Here is a 16829-nt window from a genome sequence, read left to right on the forward strand (position 1 = left end):
AGCAGTAACCGTTTTTTCGTCCCCGTCGACTGTCAAGCTTACCGCTATATCATCTGGAGGAATCAAATGAACCAGAATGCAATGGTGGCCATTTAAGTTTGAATCCATGTGTATTCAGGATGAATGCATGTGATACGTGCGCGTGCCTTCGGGAAGCTGCGATATGTTCGCGTTGGCCTCCTCATGATGGCGCAGAACACTGAAGTATACTGTGGAAGGCTTCCCCACCACCAGTATGTAAAATATCACATAGCTGAGGGGGAGAGAAGGAGGTAGAAACTGCGATATTTACTTGTCCATGGGAAACGTAGTATAGTAATCTAAATATGTGAACATTGTACCTACTAATGGAATTCATGGGGATGCAATATGATCTATGCATAGATCTAGATATCATAACCCATGGAAATCCGAGTATGCAGTCATTGTCACGCTTCAGTGATTTTGTTGTGCATTTAGAAGATTGTGCGAAAGACACACAAACGAATAACACTCAAAACAAGTCCAGATACAGATGTTTAATTATTCAAACACTCGTCAGTGCTTCTGAAAGCCTAATTTTGAAATCTTGGAGGCACTCTAATAAATGGCGAAGTGAGCAAGCCCTATCATTCATTCGATTTCGTACATGTGTATAAATCAGAATGTGGTATTTATGTCTACCACCTGCAACCTAGAAGCTTGTATAAAAATACATAAAGCAAACAACATCCGTATACATAAATTGAAACGATTTTTTAAGCAGTTGGTCAGAAAGTTCAGGCACAGTTTTGCTGTCTCTACGTAAGATTGATGGTTGGAAAAAGTTGGCATAGTGCACAATTGTTGATTCTCGAACTTAATGTATTCTTTCCCGACCGACCTGTTATATCGGACATTTACAGTGAAAATATTTCGATGGATTTTATCATGTTAGCACTTTTGTTTAGACACTGTTTACAATCTAATTTTACTTTAAATCTTTAAGTTGTTTGTTATCGAGGTTCTATTCCAATGTTGTCACTTTTATGATACCTTGTTGATTACCGTATTAAATTGCTCTATTGATATGTCTTACAATAAAGGCATTGTCGCCACGTGACGTCATACATCTACTTCGGTTATATTAACAATGGTCTATCGCCTACTTCGATATTTCAGATGTTAATGCTCACGCTAAGAAATTATCATTTTTGTAATGAGCTTCTTTGTAGTAAATCACACTTGTAACGGCTTGGTTCACCGCCACGGCGAGTCAAAATATCTCGAGTATCCTTATCTTTAACTGATATTCCATTACATGAAAAAGTTTTTCAGGCGTTCGTTGTAATCAAAATAGCTCGGATGACTCGGATGAAAAGAAGATATGTGATAAGTTTAAATTGCAAAGGTAGACTGTCATAGCTTTCAAGTCTATTCTTAATCTAACAAGTAAGCGACCTTGGTAGTTAAGATATATATTTGTTAGAAAACTCCTTCATTTCCTACTATAATCGAGAGGAAATGGCGTCCGCACCAGCATTATGTTACGTCAGTATTCGTATAAAATAAATACGCATGAATAATCCGCCGGTAAACGAACCAGCCAGCTCTGACTATAAAACTGCTCACTGTTACCCCAAACACCCTTGCTGAGACGTGCCTTCGGGTAGTTAACAATTTGGTGGATTACATTTCCACAAAATTTTGAACAATAATAACAAACGTGTTGAAGACATCTGTTTACAAAAACAGTAATTCAAATTCCTACCTGCGAATATGGACAAAAGTGGCGAAGCATTTGACAGAAACCAACTCGGTGATGACACAGATATTATGGAGCGCTATCCTCCAACGATGAAGGATACCCAGGTCAGCCCGACACTTTCACACACCGACGTGGTGCAATGTGGGAATCTTCATCCTGATAAGAATAGTCTATCGGTATTGGAAGCGTGTCTGCCTACCGATGAGGATACCAGCTTGACGAATCATAGTAGTGTCTCACTAGTGAAGACAGCTGCACCTCTTGTCTACAAGATCAGCGACAACCCCCCAATTCATCTTACAATCGTCTTCGCATTCCAGGTTAGTAATAGTATTTCTGATTGAATTGATAATATTTAATTTATTGTAATTACGAAACCGATGTTATTTGACTTATCAAAGCATTAACAGTTGTCTTTGGAAAATCTAGTCTTTACCAAGAAATCCGACAATCCAATGTAACTCTCGTACCGGTTTTCATCTTCAAGTGATAACATAAACCCCGGCGGTATTGGCGAAAGGCGAGAACGCTATTTTTTTCGCCTCTCGTTCACTCTTTTTCAGTCTCATTAAGAAAATCTTTCTCCTTGTGACAAAACCATAAATAAAATTCTTCAACTGTATCGCCGTCTTAATCATGAAGGTTAGAGCAGTTATTTGGATTTTGGTGTGTTGCTGTTTCAAAGGAGTTACTAGGACTTTGAACCAATATCGTAACTACTTATGAAAATAAACGCGTCATTGTAATAGTGTATTGACACGAACAATGCAAGTTCACACCAGTTTCTCCCAACATAATCATAAAGGTCCGCGCAGCGTTTCTTACCTCAAGTCGTTGTATGAAAACAGTTGTTGACACAATACACATTTCCTTCCATGTAAAGGACTTGGGGTCGAGGCCTCAAAAGGATAGGTGGATAATACCTTGATTCAAAACACTACTCTTCCTTAATGCTTGAATGGATTTCATCCCCTCCCTTGTCTGTAACATAAGTAGTTTGGCATAAATTGAGAAATATGATTCGACCATAAAGGGCCATGTCTATATATACACATGCAAAATTTGGGTACATTTACGACAGGTATTTTATACACGCGTCAAGATAACGTGTTTTAAAAGTTTCATTTAGTAGTGTATTTGACACGAAAATGTTAATTCCCTGCATGCTTACTGTACAATAAATTGTTATTTCCAGCAAGCACTCTTGGCGTTCGCCACACAGCTGATGATATCCCTACTCGTGGCCCAGGCTGTTCATGGCGAGCATGATCCTGTTCTCCGAAGCAACCTGCTTGGATCAACGATGTTCATGTGCGGTTTCACAACAGTCATTATGTCCATATTTGGTCCCAGGTAAGTCATGAGTGAATTATTTTGAATAATGTAGTGGATATGTTCTATTGCGATTTAAATTAAGAAACGGTCTTCAATTTGGGCACTGGAATAATCAAAATAAAAGAACAAGAAAACCATTATTTACATTATTTACAGACGTCGCTTTTTCCGCATCAAGATTCGAACAAGTCCCAAATTTTTCTGTCAATACTTAATGATTAAAAATGTGTATCGGGTTTTAAGAAGGTAAAGGAGAAAATATAAACTCACTGAAGACCAAAGAATGACTCGAAATTGCACCAACATTTAAAATATTTTTTGATATGCCATCAATGTTTTCTATCAGATAAAATGATCTAAACATGTGTATGAATGTCATACACCAGCCTTGCATTGCTTGCTAGTATTCAAACACGTGTTATGGTTGGCAAAGTGATACATATCTATTATCAAACATATCGTTGTGAATGCCAGCGAAATGGGACTATTGCCCACGGTTCAACGATCTGAACAGTGTTAGGTACTGATAAATAGATTGAATACTAAGTTTGTTAACTAACTTACAGATGATTTATTAGGGATGGATATTTTCTGACAACTTCTCAGTCGAATAATGTTCTAATACCAATACTATCGTATCATGATAAAGAAATGTATCTTACATCAATTTCTTTGGCTTGAGAAGTTGATTCTGACGGATATCAAACCAATAGTATTATTCTAAGTAGTATACATATACATTAAAACAAAAGCAATGCTTAAAGGTTTGACATGTTTTTAACTGATTTGTCGTTCGTAGATTGCCGATATTTCAAGGTGGAACTACAGAATACATCATACCACTGCTGGTATTACAGGACGCAGGACCAGACAGATGTGACATCACTGCTACTACAACTGGTGTGTAGAGACATTATCTGACGAAACGGAAAGGGTCGGGTGGACGTTCAGGGTCGTCATATTGAAACTGTAGATGACCAATTGAGATTTGTCGGTTGGACGTTCAAGGTTGATAGTGTAGATGGCCAGTTGAGATATGTCGGGTGGACGGCCAAGGTTGATAGTGTAGATAGCCAGTTGAGATATGTCGGGTGGACTGTCAAGGTTGACAATGTAGATGGCCAGTTGAGATATGTCGGGTGGACGGTCAATGTTGATAGTGTAGATAGCCAGTTGAGATATGTCGGGTGGACTGTCAAGGTTGACAATGTAGATGGCCAGTTGAGATATGTCGGGTGGACGGTCAAGGTTGATAGTGTAGATGACCAGTTGAGATATGTCGGGTGGACGGTCATTGTTGATAGTGTAAATGGCCAGTTGAGATCTGTCGGGTGGACGGTCAAGGTTGATAGTGTAGATGGCCAGTTGAGATATGTCGGGTGGACGGTCAAGGTTGATAGTGTAGATGGCCAGTTGAGATATGTCGGGTGGACGGTCAAGGTTGATGGTGTAGATGGCCAGTTGAGATATGTCGGGTGGACGGCCATGGTTGATGGTGTAGATGGCCAGTTGAGATATGTCGGGTGGACGGTCATGGTTGATAGTGTAGATGGCCAGTTGAGATTTGTCGGGTGGACGGTCGAGATGTTAGCTTGATTTTTGAGTCTGTTTTATGGACTGTTTAGAAAATCAGACTTGAAATAAATTATGTTCGATAATGCAGTAACTTTGTTAAGTTCGCTGTTATATACTTAATCCTCAGATGAGAACTTAGCATTGCTTACTCAGTTGACATAGATTCCCGTATGTTGGCGATGAGGAAGAGGACACTTACTCGTCCGGAATACACGGTTTACATACTCCTTGCCCTTTTTCAACTGCGTGTAAATCTTTCTTTTGTTAAAGTTCTCCTATCGTATCTGACAAGCGTGGCAATGAGTTAGCAAACCAGGAAGTTACAACTAAAATTATCGCATTGACAGTTTGGCTGATTCTAGCAGTTTTTGATGCGGACAATATTAAGTTGGCCTGTCAGAGGAGTTGGCGACGCTAATTGCTTCTCTGTATTACTTTATGGCATAGAGTGAATACTTGTTTGATAAATACAAGATAAATGTATACATGTTCTGCATTACACACTTTATTTAGTAGCAAAGTTTTAGAGAATCGTCTTGCATGAAGGACGAAGAAATGAGTCCTTTGTTCGCATTGCGGGATTCGTAAGAGATGACTTCTTCAATTTTCGTTCTAGCTATTTCATAACTAATACCCCCTGCCTCACGGCTGGCCTTTAGCTGAACGTTCGCTCTTGTCAGAAAGGTTTTTGAATTCTGTTCTATGCCCGATTCTATACATGTAATATCTATAACTCTCTCTTAGCATTGTGGCAGTGTTACTACTGGTTTGCCCGCGTTGTCAGTTTAATGCAACCGAGTGGAATGTTCAGTTCGGTGTATTCGGAAGTATATTTCAGAAGCATTTTAAGAATTTCAAAGTGGATGTAGGAATGCCAATGGGACTTAGGTTACCTCATTTGAGGTTGAAGATGGTTTAAAATATGTTGCATTTGTCAAGTAGAAGACGAACGAACAAACAAAATTAGTTAATGCAGTTGTCGTATAGATAGTGGGAAACGCTTATGGTGAGTTTGTCATGAAAGCATTTCTTAAATCTCGTGTTCATGGAAGTCATTCGTGAAGATAACTAATGCACCTTTTATGGTACTAATTCGTGTTTCTTAGGCACCATTCAGTTATAGAAATACTTCATCTTGTATTTTACTTTCTGTCTATCTAGACAGGCAGCAAATTAGTGATGTGATTTCATGTATTTTTGTCTATAGGCACTACGAAAATGAACGCTACCTATAACTGGCATAACTCCAATTACTCTCAATACCGGTCGCTTTCAAACATCACTCAAATGGTGGACGGAAGGAGTGTTCAAGGTCACCAGGACGTCGATTTCGATAAATTACGTGGGGTGAGTGACAACCTCAAAGTAAAATTACGTATGCCATTAAGAAACTGGTTTCTTAAACCAACCTTACCCCAACCCCAACAAAGGATTTTAGCAACCACGTTCTTTCGAGGGAAATCTTTGCTAATTATATTTCAGCGATTTTATTTCTTTCGCATTTATTGTGTAGGCACTATTTAATCTAAGCGCGAATCTTTTGAACTTTGTCAGTCCGATAAGATTGACGTCAGCCAAAATAATAGCAACAAAATTTACTTGCAGATGATGGGAAGCCTTATGATAGCGGGCTCTATCCACAGCGTGATCGGCTTGACAGGACTTGTGGGCGTCCTGCTCAGATTCGTCGGTCCCATCACAGTGGCACCCACTGTCTTACTGGTTGGCTTGTGGATGGCGAAGATTGTTGCTAATTTGATATCCATACAGTGGGGAATTGGAGTTATGTAAGTTAAACTCGTTCTGTTACAGCTTTTTTTGTATGTATCTATAACATATCTTTTCAGAGAATATCTTAGGTATATGTCGATGCACAATTTGGTGTCGTTCCAAAGACCACCTCTTAAAATCATCAGAAGTTGTGTTTTAAAACGCCGTTTAATTTCGATTATAAAATAACGGTTATGCAACGCATTTTTTTCATTGGGCGATTTATATGATCAAATCCCCGATATAATCTTGAATTCAGACGCTAGTCCAAATATGGCGGCTATCTTTCCCCTTTTGGTAGATAATTAACGTAAAATCAACACTAGAGGAATTTATTATAATGACATGCTAAAATATTTCACGAAAAGGTTTAGTAGAGAGTGTGGTTGTCATAACATTAGTGACTTTTCTCCTCTTTAAGTCAGTCTGTCCTATCAGACTGTCAATACAGACGATGCTTTGTGCCTTATCGTTACAGTATGTGGTATTTCCATCCAGAAATCAGCTTCAGTTTTAATATCACAACTAAATGATATCATGATACTTGTTATTGTTTCCTACTGAATAATGATATAGAGAATGATACCTAAATCTCAGACTCCATTTGAAAGCAACACGATGACAACTGTGGATGCGTCCTGTCCATGACGGCCATTATTTCATCGATTTACTTTAATGAACAAATATCTTTACCATTCAGAGATAGACATGACAAATTTCAGGTGTTTACGCCAGGAATTAATATAAGCAACGATTTAGACAATGATTCACAAAGAGAAACATTTAAGCCGTTTCATATGCCACGACCCGAACCTATCGACATCTTGACTGGAAATTCGGCGGGTTTTCTATGTAATGGATGGTCTAAAGGAGAGTTTTGGTTAGCTAAGACAATGTAAAGGACCGTCTCGAACAAAATTGTGTAGACTTCAGTCCTTTTTTTAATCGAATTTCGTTTATTTTGCGATAATTACAACACTTTAAGACTAAAGTTATTTGAAAATATGGATAACATGTTTGTTTTCATGCGTATACTGGAGATTAGATAATGAATTTTGTCGTTTGAAAACGAGACGCAACAAAGCTCATTACCTAATCTCCAGTATATATTCATGAAAACAAACATACTATCCCCTTATTTAAACCACTTATTGAAATAAAACTACAGATTACTTTATGTATTCGTAAACGGTTCAAACAAGCACAAACAACAGCACAACTTGATTTCAATTTTGCGCAGCGCGACGTTACAATATGTAAAATACCCTTATACTTGAAAGTCATTAGCAATAAGATGTGATATTTTTATTAAAATGCATGACAGGATGTAACTACATGTTAAAACATTGTGATATTTCTCGTGTGTTGTTGTACATTATGATATTGTGTGATAATTATGAAACAGGTGTTGAGTATAATTGCCTTTACTATAAAGACGTTTAATTCACAGGAATCTTGCTGCTACTGAGCGATGACCTTTAACCCCAAAGATTTAATTTCTTGTGATTGTTTTCATGACTTTTATGTAAATTAGTCACCCTCCTGATGGTTGGCTAATCGTACACAGCTGTGGTAGGTATTTGATGAGGTAACACTTTGTTGTATATTGATATACTTAGCGATTTATAGAATCAATAACATGTTTTTAAATATGATGTCGTGTGACCAGGAATAATTTCTCAGTATTGATGACTTAGGTTTACTTTATAATGTTTAACATTAATGTATGTAAATAGCACTTAGTCAGCTTTGATGAAACAATGACTGAAAAATTACACAGTTTATTCCAAATACTGGAGAAACGTTCACAACATTTGAGCTAAACTGATATTGTTATACTATTTCATTGTGATTACACTACACAAAGACTTTTAATTCTAATTCTGTAATGCCTATAAAATCAGACATTGGACATTGTGGTCTGGTGCTAAGACCTCTACTCTGTATTTCAGGACGGCCTCTATTTCCGTAATACTGTCGTTATATCTGGGGAATTGGAAGATGCCCGTGCCTTTTTGGACTTGGAAAAAGGGTTTACACATTATACGTTCAAACTTCCATCAAACAGCAGCGGTAAGAATATCTGACTATTCTAGTTTAACAATTACAAAAGTGAAACATTGTCAAAATTTTTAACAATGACAAGTATTTAGACAATTTTGATTGTTTTATCATTCGTTTCTGGGGTCATTCAAATTTTTATTCCACTGCCATCTCTGATGTAGGCTGTTCAAAACGGTTGTATGGGGTAATTTATTTCGATATTTGGCTCAGCTCTATCGAATTCTTAAGTTAGTGTTACTTTTAGATTCGTCAATCAAGGAAATGACAAGCAGGGTCAAGGATGATAGTTGTCATTTCCACATATATGAATTTCAATGATTTTTTTGTTGAACTGGCTATGTTGGTAGAAGCGATTAAGCAAAAAAAAATAATTATCTTCATATCTGATAGACATATGTTACCATTAACCTGTAGTATTTACATTAGTGATAAAGATAAGAACCAGAGAAAAATATGATGATTTATAAATCCCTGTATCCTAACAACGCTCACTGTAATGTTATTTTAGGCACGACTATCCAATTGTACAAATGTAGGTTTGGTCATCTACTGGTAAAAATGTAGGCATGATTATCTACTGGTAAAAATGTAGGCATGATTGTCTACTGGTAAAAATGTAGGCATGATTATCTACTGGTAAAAATGTAGGCATGATTATCTACTGGTAAAAATATAGGCATGATTCTCTACTGGTAACAATGTAGGCATGACTGTCTACTGGTGAAAATGTAGACACAATTATCTACTGGTAAAAATGTAGGCATGATTATCTACTGGTAAAAATATAGGCATGATTGTCTACTGGTAAAAATATAGGCATGATTATCTACTGGTAAAAATGTAGGCATGATTATCTACTGGTAAAAATGTAGGCATGATTGTCTACTGGTGAAAATGTAGACACAATTATCTACTGGTAAAAATGTAGGCATGACTGTCTACTGGTGAAAATGTAGACACAATTATCTACTGGTAAAAATGTAGGCATGATTGTCTACTGGTGAAAAGGTCGGCATGATTGTCTACTGGTAAAAATATAGGCATGATTATCTACTGGTAAAAATGTAGGCATGATTATCTACTGGTAAAAATTTAGGTATGATTATCTACTGGTAACAATGTAGGCATGATTGTCTACTGGTAAAAATGTAGGCATGATTGTCTACTGGTAACAATGTGGGCATGATTATCTACTGGTAAAAATGAAGATATGATTATCTACTGGTAAAAATGAAGGTATGATTATCTACTGGTAAAAAGGTAGACACAATTATCTACTGGTAAAAATGTAGGCATGACTGTCTACTGGTGAAAATATAGGCATGATTATCTACTGGTGAAAATATAGGCATGATTGTCTACTGGTGAAAATGTAGACACAATTATCTACTGGTAAAAATATAGGCATGACTGTCTACTGGTAAAAATGTAGGCATGATTGTCTACTGGTAAAAATGTAGGCATGATTATCTACTGGTGAAAATATAGGCATGATTGTCTACTGGTGAAAATATAGGCATGACTGTCTACTGGTAAAAATGTAGGCATGATTGTCTACTGGTGAAAATGTAGACACAATTATCTACTGGTAAAAATATAGGCATGACTGTCTACTGGTAAAAATATAGGCATGATTGTCTACTGGTAAAAATGTAGAAGACATTATATACTTGGAACAAATATCCATTGGATTGAAGATCCGATTGTCACGATATATTTGTTGAATTAAAGTAATACACTGTTACAATCTAACCAGATTCTGATTGCATTGCTGTCTGGCTGGGCGATGTGCGCTATACTCACGGCGTGTGGAGTCTTCTCCGATGACCCGCACGCGCCCGACTACTTTGCAAGGACGGACATCATGCCGGGAGTGATACAGAATGCCAGCTGGATTTACTTCCCTTACCCAGGTAATAGCCTTAAATGGCTAACAAACTAATGTAAACCAACAATATTAAGACACAATTGATACTGCGCAAGATTATTTTTATTATAGTTTTTGTTTATTCTTACAGTCTGCTGTTTCTATGGATACACAAACACATTTGTTGACGACTATTTGCTGAACTGTTTTCTGTCTGAAGCCTAACAAAAAATCAAAACTCTATCCCACTATTATCTAACCACATATTTTTTGTCTTGTCAGCAAGTCTTTGTATCCTTACAGACAAGTTATAAAAGGACGAAACAACTCTACAACAGTGCTGTTAATAATATACAGTGTATGTTTAACTGAATTCGTATTAAAATGTTCTATATTCTATTGACAACACTATAAAGGCCAGTTTGGCGTGCCATCGTTTAATGGAGAAGCTTTCGTCGGGTTCTTCATCGCAACTATGATTTCAATCTTGGACTCGATTGCTGATTACTACGCATGCGCATTGGCTTGTAACTTACCGCCTCCTCCTGTCCACGCGGTGAACAGAGGCGTCGCCGTTGAGGGATTTTGCTCATTCCTGTCCGGAACCCTTGGCTGTGGACATTCGACAAGTTCTTATGGTGGAAATATCGGAGCTATACGTGTTACAAAGGTAATTACTATCTATAACGGTAGGTGTAGTATAGACAGAACGACAAAAGACGACGATTTGCGTATCACGACGGGAAATATGTATACTAGCCAGTAATATAAAAACGATATTACCGGATCAGAAAGGTATAAGATATCATAAAAGTATGATACATATCGTGCGTCCTAGAAACAACCGGATATCAAAATAAAGGGTTAGCATACTGTACTTCCGTTTTAGCGCACCTTCCCGTCGGAGTTTTTATATTTCAACCAATTTTGATTTTCTCAAGTTGCGTGCTGTATGTAAGATTTTAAGGCGTCTAGCATTATTAAAGAGTGCAAGAAGAACAAACTAACTTCGCGATACATCTGAATAAATTGTTTAGCTGTATTGGAGAATTTGTACAATTCTTTGACAGGTGGCCAGTAGGCGTGTGTTCCAGATGGTCGGTTTCATCTTTATGTTGTTTGGGATTGTCGGTAAATTGTGTGCCGTTTTCATCACTATCCCTAAACCTGTATTGGGAGGAACAATGCTGATCATGGTCAGTATGTTCATAGGAGTAATGATTGCCAACCTTCAGCATGTGGACCTTACATCTAACAGGAATTTGGCCATAATGGGGATCGCCATCGCCGTCGGTACCATTATACCGTACTGGATAGAAAAGAATCCAGATCGCTTGAAGACAGGTCAGGAACGTGTTATTTTTCATTTTATTTTATATTCTTTCATCTATCTATTTTTTAATTTGAAATATCTCAACAAAAAAGTCAGAAAAGTAGCTTTCGATGACAAATTTAATTACTTCAGGTACGGATTTCAATGAAATATACGGATTAGAAGTAATTTTCGGCAATCTCAAATAAGTTGTTGGTGGACGACCAATTTTTGCACCGATTTGATATCGCCTAATCAAAACTGACAAAACCGTAACTAATTTCCTGTATATTTTATGCTCAGCAGATTTAACTTTTCATAACCATATAATGTTCTTTTCTATCTAGGAAACGAAGCTCTGGATCAAATCTTAGATATGGTGTTTGGTAATGCTACTGTGGCGGGAGCTGTGCTAGCATGTATATTGGACAATACTATAGCCGGTAAGTCGTAAGGAGATACGTGTCCAAGTGTTCTATTTCTAATCGTAACGTGTTTTAATCTGTTTCAAGCCAAAACAAAGAGGAAATGATCAAATTTATTTAATTCAATAAGTAAGGTGTAGGATGTATTCTGACTTTCAGTAAATAAATATCGAGGTTTCATTTTTCAGACAAATATCAAACTTTAAAATATCCTATTCTTCCGGGTATTAAGATAAAACCTCGTCATTGTTTTAAAGGAACTCCTACAGAGAGGGGTTTAACTGCATGGAGAGATGTGACAAGCGACGAACAGGGTGACGTTAGAATCAAAGAAGGAAATATGTACACAGATGGGTTGGAGATCTATGACCCCGTCGTTCCAGGCTGTGTGCGAGGGTGGAAGGGATTCAAATATATACCCTTCATGCCTGATGCTTTAGCGTATACGTCAAATAAGGGCGAGAAAAAGGAGATAATCTAGCTCCTTTTCTTTCTCATTGGACACTATGATGTTTTCGTTGTCATGAATACATCTTTTATTTTCTTATACATATTGCTATAATTGACAAACATTAAACCGACTCTGTATTCTAAAATAACGGTTTTTCCATTGGATAATTTTCATGATCTGCTGACGCTAGCCCAAAGATGGCGGCCATTTTCTCGGTTCATGCAGATGATCAACATCGAAATGTGAAGGGTAGAGTGCGATAGTAATAATCTTTGTGACATAATCTGATTAACTTTTCTGTGCTTCCAGTGAGTTCGAAGAAAGGCTTAATGTCAGAATTTCGATAAAGACGATAACTTCTATAGTAGGCAATATTTTCAATACAAGGAACAATTTCATGAAGAAATGAAATAATATCACATAGCATTGTTTCCTACCTCGCAATCTCCATTCGGAAGAAACGCGCTAACAACCTCGACTGCGTCTCGTGTTAAAATGAAAATTCATGATCTCCAGTATATGCATTAAACAAGCATACTATCCCCAAACTATATATTCTAATGAACTTTCGTCCTTAGTCGGCAACGTGTAAAACTGATTTTATTCAATGGTATAATCCCTTCTCGGAAAATAAAAAAGCCCTAAGACGCGGTATATCGTATTATTAGCATCTTGGAAGGAAATCTGATTGATGGCAATAGATACAGAATGATGTTATCCAACACATGGAAGTGCCGAATCTCTATAGATATTGTTTACTATTGACGAGTTAGGTTTACAGTAAAGTATACCTCGGAGGACAGTTAAAACAGCATTAGAATTCCAGGAGTAGCTGTTCCAATGTAATTATTTGTTATCTTTGTTTTATCTTCTTCAGTTCGATTCAACTAGTTATTTTTTCGTCCGCTCCATTTTGATTTTTTTCTATGGTCGCTATAACGCATGCGCAGTGTGTTTCTGATGTTACTCGCCATATTATCGTATGTATTATTATTTCTTGAGAGTTATTTTAGATGCTGTCCAATACCAGGGTATGTGGCATATTTGCCGTAAGTCATGTTTACATTCCCTTCAAATTTTGCTATCATTTGCAGTTTATAACTTGAATTAAAGCAATCCAAATTATTCCTGTCAACCGGAGCAGCCATTTTGATGACGCCGCAGTCTCCATGACAATGATAATAATGCCTTACGATGGAGATCATTACTAGTATTCGTTTAATTAGTGACAGTGTTGCATAAGTGAATTATAAGTTACGTATCAGCCTATTTTCAATGTTTGTTTTTCAGTATAGAATAATATATTACCGTATGTATGCTTTGAATGTATTGCGAAATAAGATTAAAAATATTGAGATATTTTTGGTGTTTCTCAATATGTGCTACAATTTCATTTGCTTGATGCTTGTCAGTGACAAACTGTTGTGACGAACAAATATGTTATATTCGATAGTGAATCAGATTATAAGGGTTCCTGTGACCTATAAAATGTATTTGATAGGTAAAACTGTCTTATACACTAAACATTTCGGATTAGAGTGGTAAAATTTAATCAAATTATTTCAGGTCATACAGAATGTCAGATTAGACAGGTAAAACAAAGTGTATTACATCCAGCTAAATGTCAGATTAGAGAGGTAAAACCAAGTGTTTTATACCCAGCTAAATGTCATATTAGACAGGTAAAACCAAGTGTTTTATACCCAGCTAAATGTCAGATTAGACAGGTAAAACCAAGTGTTTTATACCCAGCTAAATGTCAGATTAGACAGGTAAAACAAAGTGTATTACATCCAGCTAAATGTCAGATTAGAGAGGTAAAACCAAGTGTTTTATACCCAGCTAAATGTCATATTAGACAGGTAAAACCAAGTGTTTTATACCCAGCTAAATGTCAGATTAGACAGGTAAAACCAAGTGTTTTATACCCAGCTAAATGTCATATTAGACAGGTAAAACCAAGTGTTTTATACCCAGCTAAATGTCAGATTAGACAGGTAAAACCAAGTGTTTTATACCCAGCTAAATGTCAGATTAGACAGGTAAAACCAAGTGTTTTATACCCAGCTAAATGTCATATTAGACAGGTAAAACCAAGTGTTTTATACCCAGCTGAAGGTCAGATTAGACAGTTAGGGGTACCAGTGGTTGATCTGTTAATAGGATACTTATCTAGCGAATAAAGGGTCCCTGTAGCTGATCTTCTATTGGACGGCCTACCCGGCAAATGAAGGCGTATCATTAGCTGATCTTGCATTGGACAAGCTATCCGGCAAATGAAGGGATAACAGTAGCTGAGTTCATATTGGACGGCTTACTCGGCAAATGAAGGGGTATCAGTAGCAGAGTTTATATTGGACTACCTACTCGGCAAATGAAGGGTCCCTGTAGCTGATCTTCTATTGGAAGGCCTACCCGGCAAATGAAGGGATATCAGTAGCTGAGTTTATATTGGACGGCCTGCCCGGCAAATGAAGGGTCCCTGTAGCTGATCTTCTATTGGAAGGCCTACCCGGCAAATGAAGGGATATCAGTAGCTGAGTTTATATTGGACGGCCTGCCCGGCAAATGAAGGCGTATCAGTAGCAGAGTTTATATTGGACTACCTACTCGGCAAATGAAGGGATATCAGTAGCAGAGTTTATATTGGACGGCCTGCCCGGCAAATGAAGGGATATCAGTAGCAGAGTTTATATTGGACTACCTACTCGGCAAATGAAGGGATATCAGTAGCAGAGTTTATATTGGACGGCCTACCCGGCAAATGAAGGGATATCAGTAGCTGATCTTGCATTGGACAAGCTACCCGGCAAGTGAAGGGATATCAGTAGCAGAGTTTATATTGAACGGCCTACCCGGCAAACGAAGGGATATCAGTAGCTGAGTTTATATTGAACGGCCTACCCGGCAAATGAAGTGGTACCGTAGTTGATCTGATAATGGGCTTACCTAGTGAGGATGTTGATGTGATAATGGACTACCTACCTCGCGAGGAAAGTTGTACCGTAGTTGATCTGATAATCGACTATCTACCTCGCGAGGGAAGGGGATACCGTAGTTGATGTTATAGTGGACTACCTACCTCGCGAGGAAAGGGTATCTGTGATTGATGTGATAATGGACTATCTACCTAGTGAGGGATGGGTTACCGTAGTTGACGTGAAAATGGGCTATCTACCTAGCGAGGGAAGGGGTACCGTAGTTGATGTGATAATGGACTATCTACCCAGTGAGGGATGGGTTATCGTAGTTGATGTGATAATGGACTATCTACCTAGCGAGGAAAGGGGTACCGTAGTTGATGTGAAAATGGACTATCTACCTAGCGGGGGAAGGGGTACCGTAGTTGATGTGATAATGGACTATCTACCTAGCGAGGGATGGGGTACCGTAGTTGATGTGATAATGGACTATCTACCTAGTGAGGGATGGGGTACCGTAGTTGATGTGATAATGCACTATCTACCTCGCGAGGGATGGGGTACCGTAGTTGATGTGATAATGCACTATCTACCTCGCGAGGGAAAGGGTACCGTAGTTGATGTGATAATGCACTATCTACCTAGCGAGGGAAGGGGTACCGTAGTTGATGTGATAATGGACTATCTACCTAGCGAGGGAAGGGTTACCGTAGTTGATGTGAAAATGGACTATCTACCTAGCGAGGGAAGGGGTACCGTAGTTAATGTGATAATGGACTATCTACCTAGCGAGGGAAGGGTTACCGTAGTTGATGTGAAAATGCACTATCTACCTAGCGAGGGGAGGGTTACCGTAGTTGATGTGAAAATGGACTATCTACCTAGCGAGGGAAGGGTTACCGTAGTTGATGTGAAAATGGACTATCTACCTAGCGAGGGAAGGGGTACCGTAGTTGATGTGAAAATGGACTATCTACCTAGCGAGGGAAGGGGTACCGTAGTTGATGTGATAATGGACTATCTACCTAGCGAGGGAAGGGTTACCGTAGTTGATGTGAAAATGGACTATCTACCTAGCGAGGGAAGGGGTACCGTAGTTGATGTGATAATGGACTATCTACCTAGTGAGGGGAGGGTTACCGTAGTTGATGTGAAAATGGACTATCTACCTAGCGAGGGGAGGGTTACCGTAGTTGATGTGAAAATGGACTATCTACCTAGCGAGGGAAGGGGTACCGTAGTTGATCTGGTAATGGACTATCTACCTAGCGAGGGAAGGGGTACCGTAGTTGATCTGGTAATGGACTATCTACCTAGCGAGGGAAGGGTTACCGTAGTTGATGTGAAAATGGACTATCTACCTAGCGAGGGAAGGGTTACCGT

The 16829-nt window shown here is 38.2% G+C and overlaps 1 protein-coding gene across 1 annotated transcript; it reads left to right on the plus strand.

The window, feature by feature from the left end:
* The first annotated feature begins 1737 nt into the window (after nucleotides 1-1737).
* Nucleotides 1738-12555, plus strand: LOC132559938 (solute carrier family 23 member 1-like). Its single transcript, XM_060224574.1, has 11 exons — nucleotides 1738-2046; nucleotides 2922-3079; nucleotides 3861-3961; nucleotides 5844-5983; nucleotides 6191-6423; nucleotides 8359-8479; nucleotides 10227-10383; nucleotides 10754-11007; nucleotides 11408-11681; nucleotides 11997-12092; nucleotides 12332-12555. The coding sequence occupies exons 1-11, from the start codon at nucleotides 1738-1740 to the stop codon at nucleotides 12553-12555; spliced, it is 2067 nt and encodes a 688-aa protein (XP_060080557.1).
* Nucleotides 12556-16829: the final 4274 nt, after the last annotated feature.

Source organism: Ylistrum balloti, unplaced genomic scaffold (assembly GCF_031769215.1).
Source record: "Ylistrum balloti isolate Yb309-2 unplaced genomic scaffold, AGI_CSIRO_Ybal_v1 Utg371000, whole genome shotgun sequence".
NCBI classification, from domain to species: domain Eukaryota; kingdom Metazoa; phylum Mollusca; class Bivalvia; order Pectinida; family Pectinidae; genus Ylistrum; species Ylistrum balloti.

What these genes read in the sequence shown, in the direction of transcription:
- LOC132559938 (XM_060224574.1), top strand. Translation starts at nt 1,738, where the DNA reads ATGGACAAAAGTGGCGAAGCATTTGACAGAAACCAACTCGGTGATGAC. An exon ending in ACTTCCATCAAACAGCAGCG is followed by an intron (nt 8,480 to 10,226) that starts GTAAGAATATCT and finishes CAATCTAACCAG; the next exon opens with ATTCTGATTGCATTGCTGTC. An exon ending in ATTGGACAATACTATAGCCG is followed by an intron (nt 12,093 to 12,331) that starts GTAAGTCGTAAG and finishes ATTGTTTTAAAG; the next exon opens with GAACTCCTACAGAGAGGGGT.